This window comes from Rhopalosiphum maidis, chromosome 1, assembly GCF_003676215.2.
Source record: "Rhopalosiphum maidis isolate BTI-1 chromosome 1, ASM367621v3, whole genome shotgun sequence".
NCBI lineage: Eukaryota > Metazoa > Arthropoda > Insecta > Hemiptera > Aphididae > Rhopalosiphum > Rhopalosiphum maidis.
Genome location: NC_040877.1, coordinates 89,975,718 through 89,986,451, shown reverse-complemented (window position 1 = coordinate 89,986,451; position 10,734 = coordinate 89,975,718). Strand labels below are relative to the sequence as shown.

The following is a 10,734-nucleotide window of genomic DNA, read 5'->3' as shown; positions in this document are numbered from 1 at the left end:
TGAAAACACTACACAAATGGTAACTTTTACAAATTCAGATCGGTTTTAAAGAAAACGATACAAAATGAATACGAAAAGAAATAAGATATATTGACGTTTATACCGTAAATATTCAAGATTAGAAATCCTTTCAAGGTGATGGATTAAAATATTTTACAATTGTAATAAGGTTTTGAAATCAATATTTTTATTTGACAGTTTATTGTGACAGAGCCATATTATACTTTTGTTACCCGATACTATGTACCATTTAACCGTACAATAACATAATAATAATAATATGTTTATACTGTCATTTAGTCTGAACTTTAGGAACGGGAAATTGGATCTAAAACAGATGTATACATCGTATAGTCAATTTATTATAGTATTTTGTTTTACGATTAAAATGTTTATTAATTATAAAGATTTTATTACTATAAGATACATATTATGCTAATTTTACTAAGCAATCAACTTCATTATCTACAGATAAATAAACAATTTAACCTTAGTTGCTAGCGCGAAATCATTATACAATTAAAGGTTTCTAAATAATTAGCTTTATTGGCATTTAATTTCTGGTAACTCTGATAATTTCTGTTTATCTGCATACTATGCTTGGAATAACGTCATTGTATGATGTATTTGTGACATGCACTTGCTTAATTCCTACAAGCTGTGGTATAGCTTTATTACTATAAATATTGAATTCATTAATACTTCAATACTAACAAAATATAAATCTAACATTAAGAATTTAAATTCCTACTATTTTAATTTTAATTTTTACAATTATAATAATAATGCCTTATATAATTTACTACTACGGTTAAACAATGACTATGAATAAATTACTTATAGTCAAATTAACTCTTAGATCATTTGCATAAATATATATGTATCATAAATATTAAATTTTTTAATACACAAATACATGAGAACAACAGCATGAGAAATGAGTATTGCGCATAGTTCTTAATTTAAGCTCATTCAAACTAAATAAAAAAATTGCATCGTTTATAATGACCATTTTATATTTATATAAATATAAAAATAACTCTTTGTCATAAATTCTTTTTTAATTTTATTGCTAGTTAATTTGTATTAAATTTATTCAACTATATAAGTACATTATCAAATTAATAATTATTGTGATAATCTAACTGTCCTAACTATACTTTTTTTTTTTTTGTGAATGTGTAGATACTTAATAAGTTAAATTTTTATCATGCAGTGTTTTTTCACCTATTGTATTTTAAAGATTTTTTACTGGCAAACAATAATAATATTTGTAAATTATAATGCATTTTAGTTTTTAACTGATTATAGTGCTTAAAATTAGCACAATAGGATTTATTTTGCCAACTTATATGGACAATAGGAAAAGTTAGGTTTATTTATACTTCTGGGCTTTTCAAAGCCAAATACATTTTCTAATAATACCAAAACCTCAATTACCGTTCATAATTGTATTTGCTTTTTCAAATAAGTATTGGACGTATTTTAATTTAATTTGTCTGCTGTTGTTTTAGTTTAGGTAACTATTATATTTTATACGTTTTTTCGTTGATTTCTATAAAGTAAATTAATACTAAAAAAATAAACTACACATGTGAAAATTGACAAACATGAATCGTATGTACTATGTGTTTCATGGAAACTAAATGGTAGTATAGTCACGCACCTGTCATCACTTGCATTTTATAATATACCGAACCTACACTTCGGTCGTTACAATCAATCAATGACACTATACAGTTCAATCATAGGCTACTTTTAGAGTATATCATCAAAAAAAAATACCAAAATACCAAACCGTTTCACCCTTGTCGTCTCCATTATTTTCACTCGGGAAAATGTCTGCCACATTTGTTGTGTTATTTTTTTCTTGAAAAATCCTATTTTATATTATATATATATATATATATATATATGTACATGAGTCAAAATTAAACGTTCCAGAAAAATAAAAATAATATCAAACAAAAGAAGCAAAAAAAAAAAACAAAAAAATAATAATAATAATAATAATAATAAAAATCCACCAACGGTATATAAACCGAATCGATGGTCCTTGAAATGGAAGAACGAGCGCGCGCGTGCGTGTGTATATATGAGGGAGTGTAAATATATACTCACACAGCTGCGTGTAGTCGGCAATGGAGGAAACCCTGCTTCACCGGTTACATGGAGAATGGGGTGAGCAATACCAACGGCAATTTCCTATTTCAATTTTTCAACCCGTTTTCCGGCCCGCTAACCACTGCAGCTAGCGCGTCTGAAAATTTAATCAACCTTCCCGCTGCTCGTACCGCCGACTTCACTGCGCCACTATACAATACTCCACAATTGCCCACTACTACAATAATAATAATAATAATAATAATAATAATAATAATATTGTACCGTACTGTTCTACCGATATACTGTTACTGCTACTTCTAATACTACATACGACTACGACTGTTAACACTTAACACTAATCTATATAACTGTTATTGTCATCGTCGACTGTCCGTGGAAATTGAAACAACTTGCTGGAAGAGGGAATCGTAGCTGACCAAAAAAATCACACTTATTACTGTAAGCACTAAGTTTAAGAGACATAATAATACGAATTCGTACGTTTCATCGGTAGTAGATGAGTGGCAAGATGATCGTTTATTCGAGAAAAGTTAATATGACACTAAGACAATATCTCGATTGTTTCAAACGTACTGAATCCAACTATGGTGGCCTCGACTTAGGTTGAATAATACATTTATCATTGATGATATCTATACGGCGACGTAATAAAATTATTATACACAATATACCTATTGGAATAAGATTATTGAACAATACGTCATAAACAAAACTAATATATTGGTTTTATTATTATTGTTGTCCTAGTCAACTTCAGCTATATAAAGTGCCATTTATCCATCTCGAATATACTCGATAATACTTGACGATATAAAATACAGATTATAAATTTTCAATTATTAATTTTCTTAATATTTTGAAAATGTATTATTTATATAAATAAAAACATTAACCTATAATATATTATTATGTCGATTGTGTTCTCTTCCATAGGACCTAGCATTTCTGATATTAGTTTAGAGTAAACTGATATTCTGGACACATTATATTTTAATATTATGATACGCTTTTTCAAATTATTATTTGACGTTCTCTTTACATTATATTTTATTAAATCGATATAATTTCGTTAACATTATTGATTTTAATAATCTCATTTGAACATAGGAAATTGTGATACTCATAATAACATAGATATTTTTAAATATTGGCAAAAAAGGAACTATACCGGTGCTTGGGAAAAAATTAATCAGCCCAATTAAAATAATGTAAAATACTCATAAAATAAATTGTCATAAAATTGTTTAAAAAAAATTAAAAACGAGTTTTATGATAAAAAAAAAAATACATCACACGCTCTAAAACATGTATTTAAAAAAAACCTATTTTTCAAATCCTGGATTTTATTCCCGTGACAGAAAATTATGCGATGAACGCATTTCTAAAAATCTTAGTCAATAAATTGTTCATAATTTCATTTGAATATACTATCAAACACCTAAATCGGTTGGGTTATAATAATATTGCGCTGACCAGTGATCGGACCAATAATGTCACTTGTCTAAAAAATAATAAATTACTACATCTTTACAGTTATTATAGTTTGTGGTGTAGCTGTCACTGTAGAAATAAAATGTTAATAATACGGTTTTACATGCGATATTATAATATATTGAACCTGCAGGATAATAATCAACCTACGATACACCTTAATATCATGCATAGTGTGACCTGTTGAACAAAAATAGTAATCGATTTTAAACACGGCGCGATGCTTAAAAAATATTATTTACTTCGTGTCAAACAGTGATGATGTCGTCGTTGATTTCGGCCTGCATGGTGGTCCAACGGTTGGCGATTGTGTTACGCGTTTCGGATTCGACGACAGTACATACCCTACACAAATGCCAGTCGTATTCGGTGTTGGAAAATCGACGACTATTAGCCAATAACAATAATAATAATAATAATGACGATAATAATAATTAATTGCAATTCATTATTATTATTATTATTATTCCTTTACAGCAATAGAGTAGTAGGCGTGTTGACGGTACGCGTGGCAATGACGATCGTATAATTTATGCCAAAAAACGAGTACCTAATAACCTAATGTGCCTTAGTTTACCAAACAAACTCGATTCCAGCGAGAAAGACCATGGTTATCGTATTTATGGTTATGGTATAATAATAATATTAATATGCGGTCAGTATAAAACGGTTTGTTAAACGGTTATGTAGGTAGCTCAACACTACCGATGCACGGATGTAGCCACCATACACCATCACTACCACTACCACCGCCGTCCTCAAAGCATACTTTCTTATTCTAACCCGAATGACATCGTTGTGATTACATAAATTCACCGATCGAACCTTTGGTCTGCGTTTTATTTGGCTAATCATATCATCCCTATAACATATACTATGAACAACGATGTACACTGTAAACCGATTATTAAATTATTATAGGTACCCATCACTATCGATATTATAACGTTCTATCAAGAGAGAACAGAGGATTTTCTATACAATATTTATAGTTATATACGATGAAATAATATTGTTATTATTATGCGCGCAAGAACGGCGGACGTCTATCGCACGCGTACCAAGCCGAAACCGATCGACCAAAAATATGATGACTTTATATTTTAAATTACGAATCGCGTTTCGTCGTACGAAGTTTGAGTTGCACGCGGTTACCTACAAGGGCTTAGCTAAGGCGATCAGGGTTCAGAACCCCCCCCCCCCGAAATTTTTTCTTAAAATAAGATTGAATAGGTTTAAATGCCTATTTAATATAACATATTTATACTCTAAATCCCCCCCAAAAAATTTTTTCTGGCTACGGCCTTGATTACTTATATCGCTATCGTCATTTACACACGTCGAATCGATCGTTCAGAGATCTGCCACGCGCCTGCAATGGGTACGTATCGCGTATAGTAGCTCCGCCGACGGGAATATCGTCAACTCGAAAGATGGATCATACACAATAATAATATATAATACGTTATTTATCGTCAAATCGCGGCTGTCCTAATCCTTATGTAATTTCAATGGGGCACGTAATGTGTGTGGCTTTTGGGGCTCATTATTGTCCCCGACGCGTCTTAAAATATTAACCGCTCCGCGATGTGTGTCTAAAGAAACCCACACGCTTTTCACTCGTCATATTATCACGACTCGCACTTCAAAGATAACATTTATCCGTCAAGATACGCAGATACGCAAATAAATTCGGGTGCGTGTGTGTACAAACTTCGTAAAACTTTCATGTGATTCGTAACAGTATGGTATTATATGTATGAACACCGGAATTGTGACATTAGATCTTGATTTAGTAACCAAAGTTTCTTTGCTGAAAACATACATATTAAACGCACATAATATAATACAAGTCGTATAGGTACGTATAAAGTTAACCGAATAGAAAATTATCTGAAATAATATTTACATAACCGAAATTGAGAAAATTACGCATACTCATACTCAGTCGATGTTGTTTATTCTAATTATTGTAATAATTAGAAACCTTCCTCCTCCAATTAAAAAAAAAATAAAAATGTACAGGTTTTTTTTCTAAAAACCCAGGATGCAATACAATATTGTAATATTATAAACATTTATCTGACAAAAAAATATTGCTGAAACTACCTCTCTCCAAAAACCATCTTAATGGTGAAATTTAGCGCAAATACAACACAGTGAAACGAGACAATAGGTATTATACTATGTGTACATTTAAGTTTTAAATATACTTCAGTGTAATCGAGAATAATCATAACAGTAAATATTTTCTAGCACATCTACCTTTTGTGGTATTTTATAAAAACTCACAAATATTGTCAAAAGTATTGAACAAAAAAAAACATTTGTTAGCAGTTCGTCTACCATTATTCATTTGACGAGTTTCAACGAAATTTAAAAACAAGTAGAGAAATCTCTCCTGGAGCGTTTCGCAGAATATATGAATATAAATTAGCAAATAACAAACACCGACACCGTTCACATATATTTTATACAAGCTAGCTGTGAGTTTTTACGGATTAAAAAGGATGTATGGATATATTATATATACACCACGTCTATAATCTATGTGTTATATTAATAATATTTATGAGTTTATATTTTGAAAATAATAATCCACATGGACTGTCTCTTCCCACCCGTCTCCGTAACAGCCATTAACAATTTGATCTGTAAACGCGTAATATTTTTCGAGTGGGTTATCGTACAAAATGTCTAGTTTTGATAGACGACCTACTTTTTAGTAGTTATACTCTATACTGAAAATTACACATTATTGTAAAGAAACACATTATTTTAGTAGAGACGTTAAGCTACTATAGTCGACTGAGTGTATAGATTTTATTTTATTTCAATTAAAACTTTATTTTCGAGCTTTAGTTTTAATATTATTCTTTGATAATGTGTAGGTACATAATTATATTTGTATGGATAACGCAGATATGGATTATATAAACCTAAAAGAATAAATGTAACAAAAAACGGTTCACCCACGGCAGTGGTACCGATTTGAATGTAGTCGCAAAAGCTGTGCTTTTGTTTACGTTTGATTTTATGGTCAAAAGTTATTAAAAAGCCATTTAAAAGGCGATATATATTATATGTAATTAATCACAGCACAGTCTCAATGCCATTAGATATTGATATTACTACTAACCACAAACCAAATGTAATAAATGGACGAGACAGAGAATAATTTTTAAGTAGTTTTATAATTTTTTAATGTGTCTATTGTAGTTTTTTTACGCAGTTTTCATTGATATTTCTATATAACGAAATATAATATAAACTTTAATAATTGTTATTAAAAACCACAAGTTTCCTTATTTTTACCATATATTACTATTTAATTTCTTTTAAATTAATTTAATTATGATTAGTATATTTATTATGAATAGTAAATTGAGTTTTTTCCTTTTGGATCATCTAAATTTAGTATAATATAAAAAAAATAAGGAATGGGACCTTAAAAACCTAAAAAAAAAAAATTACATTTGAACAATTTTGTTAATTTAATATTATGGTGTATTTCAAAGTGTTAGTTCTTGAACAGATATTTACGAATATTGCCTATTTTTTGCGCCATATTACAAATTATAATATTTAAAAATTTACTAGTTACAATAATACCTTAAGTGCTTCGTAGTTATTATTAGGTTGTTATGATTAATTTGATTTCAAAGATTCATTGCATTTAAAAAATAATATCTTTAAGCAAATTTTCTTTAACTTAATTTTATGCAATTTATATTTTTAACAAAAAATCCCATATTTAACTAGAAAATCGCTAGATTTTTTAGACATTATTTCACTTATGTATAATAAGACATGAGTTTGATAATTTAAATTTTAAAAGATTTATTTATTTTTATCAATAAACAATTCGTAATCCTGTCTGTTAAGATCACTTACTACTATCAATGTTAAACTATTCTATTGTTTGATAAATTGTTGGTAGTTTTTCTTCACGCACGAATAAAACTATAAAGAAATAAAAAAAAGCCTTTCTAATATACCAATACTGAGTATAGGACTTCCAGTTGAAAGATCGGGTCATTTTAAATTCCTTTGACGACTTGGTCTACTATAGAAAATAATCATAGACAAATCTAAAAAATAATGTACATTGTAAAACCAATACGTCTATCATAGTTTGCCTCAGATTACAAACGCGATACGACTGAAACAAAGAAACTCGCATTTTATCCTTTTTCTATTTCATTAAAACCCTCATTAAGTTGTCTCACTACAGTTATCGCGTTCGACGACTAAAGACACACGCTGCGTGTATAAATAAGTGTATTATAATATTATATTTTATTATTATTATGATAAAATACACTCGTTATTTTACAAAAGTGTTTCGAATCGCTAATTCAGCACGTTTAACTTTCATTAGTCACAATCAATAGCATCACATTACTCACATGAACACAAACCATCTGTCTCATACATAATGTCCCGGCCCCGCTTGGTGAGTAGAAAATGGGCGAGCGGAGGAAATCTTTATTGTCTCTTCGCACTTGAGACTAGGTATGTGTGTACAGGTTAACGTTGTCGTTTTTATTATTAACACATTGCTATATATATAAATATAGAACATATACGTTTGTAACCATATCCAGCATATATTATATTATAGTGTTCTCCCTGTGGAAATTTCCAGCTCGTTACTTACCCGTCAACCTGTATCAACCATAAACGTCGTGTGCATTTTTATATATCGTGTTATGACGTGACGACGCGACGTTTTTTTTTTCACTTAATAAAAAAAAAGAAGCTGTTTTTATTAATCTAGTATTACGAAACACGACGACTTTCAAACGACGATTTGTTTGCACGCGATTATAATATGTAACGCCGTTACGAGCATGGCAACAACAACCTACAACGTAATAATAACAGTTTTTCCGTAAAATATTGGCAGGGGGTGAGAGGAAGCAATAATTTGACTTATTTAGTAACCACATCAGTGTATTATAATATATTCAACATTCGTTCAAGATAATATATAATATAAATAAGCAGACGTTTTACGCAAGCAATTTTATAACACAACATTTTGCATAAAATTCGTCTATTGGGAATGGATGAAAATGAAAAATGGAATATACTGCACTGATACCGGATATTATCATCTAAGGTACATTTTTATAATAAAGTCAGTGAAAATTGGTTTTGAATTATTATCATATAAATACATTACGCACGTGTGTGCAGTATAAACTTAATTATACAGTTCATATAAATTTACGTGAACGTGTACGCGTTATGATAATTATTACAAACTTTATTTGTCTGAAAAATAATTCTCAATGTGTCATTGATCAATATTGCGTCAGGTTTGCGTATGTTAGAATTCTGAAAATTTGCGCTCAACACAGGCAAAAAAACATCACTCTTATAGCGTATTTAACTTACCACTATTCTGGGACGTCGGTTTTTTATCTCCTTTGCCCATACCCCTTTCTCGTGAGCGGTTAATTTTGAAAGCTGTTTGGACGACTTTGACAGCAAGCTTTATCTAAAATAAATATATATATTTTATGGTTATTTAAAAGTTATATAATACATATAAATTGTAATATTAAATTAGGTGAGTGCATATCATGTATAAATAATAATTATTCAGTTAATTAGTTCCGATAAACTTAATAATACATTTCAATTAACCCCCGAATCTCGAACCATTGCGATATGCAAATCAAATTTATAGCTCGTTTAGGGTCTAAAAAAATAAATACATTATACTTGTTGAATTTATAATAATGTTTGGTGTCATAAAACTTTGAATTACAAATGTAAATTTATAAATTTACGATTGTATTTCTTGACATTAAAATATACGAGTTGTAATGAAAATTTCAGATGAATATAAATGGAACTGAAGCTGTTTAAATTTGAATACGTTCTAATGTAAATATTATAATAATATTACATCTCAAAATCATCTAATGACTAATAAACAAGACTTTCTCTAAAACTACCTATCCTGTATTTTATTTCCAAATAACTTGTATTTGATTCGGAAACATTGACATAAATATTTAAAATTGAACCAGGTTTAGTTCAAAGATATAATATTCTTAGTTACCATCTATATCGTTATATTCTTTCACATGAATTATTTTTCATAAAGGAAATATAATTCTATGTTAGTTCTATACGATATAGTAGTAAAATGTGAGCATGTGACTAAATATTTATTTCTTACATGCCCATAAAATTACTATGAAACAAAAATACATTAAATCAAAATAATTTCGTTTTAATTAAAATGGTTACAGTGAATGAGTTTACATAACTTAATTATTGAATACCTTAATTGTATAATATCGTTTTCTTTTCGAAATACTAGAGATGAACGACGGAAAATGTGATAACTTAGGCTATTGTTCTATTTCAGTTAAATCGAATCCTTTTCAAGTCGAATAAATCACTCGATTTTACGAGTAGTTTGGACGAACCAAACTACAGCCCAAACTTCTAGACTTTTGTTACTGCCTATAATCCAAAAGCACCGAGTCAGCGATTCAAAATATAACTCGTCATAAACTTTGTGTCTTATCTTCGATAATAATGTCTATACAAAAATAAAGTACAAATAACTGAAATCGTTAAAGAAAAAAAATCAAATTTGTTATTAAGTTGAGTCTTTTCATTTTCTAAACAAACACATAATGAGAATCAGTAATTGTTTAAAAATACAATCGGTATTTTATGCAATGATTTTTTTTTTATAATTAAAACCAATATATTTCAACTGTTAAAAAATTCTGCTAAAAATACACCAAAAAATAATTAAAAAGAGCAAACAAATTTTTTTAATATAAAAAATGCTATTAATATCTCAACCTGAAATATTAACTGTGTTAATACACTTTTACATTGATAAATATTTATAAATTATAAGTAATAAATATATAATGTATTGATTGATGAAATCGAAATTATGAGAGTTAACGAGTAATAAGTTCACTTTGTTTCCTTTTCTTTTTCTTTTTAGTATTGAGGTTATCAAAAAATAATTAACTCAACAAGATCTCGTCAAAATTGTATTATTGTTTAATGTTTATTTATTCAGTGTACAACCTGTGCTTATTTTAGAACAAAATCAAAAATTCGTATGATTAG

The 10,734-nt window shown here is 28.8% G+C and overlaps 1 protein-coding gene across 3 annotated transcripts in view; it reads right to left on the bottom strand.

Moving 5' to 3' along the window:
- LOC113552163 overlaps positions 1-10,734 on the bottom strand; it is a 148,439-nt gene that overhangs the window by 79,724 nt on the left and 57,981 nt on the right. For 2 of the 3 annotated variants that reach the window (XM_026954894.1, XM_026954895.1), the window contains exon 2: positions 9,022-9,124. In XM_026954894.1, coding sequence (XP_026810695.1) covers positions 9,022-9,061 — 40 coding nt within the window. In that variant the 5' untranslated portion in view covers positions 9,062-9,124. Of the gene's footprint in view, positions 1-9,021; positions 9,128-10,734 lie in introns of those variants that run through there. The other variant, XM_026954893.2, reaches the window with a different exon arrangement.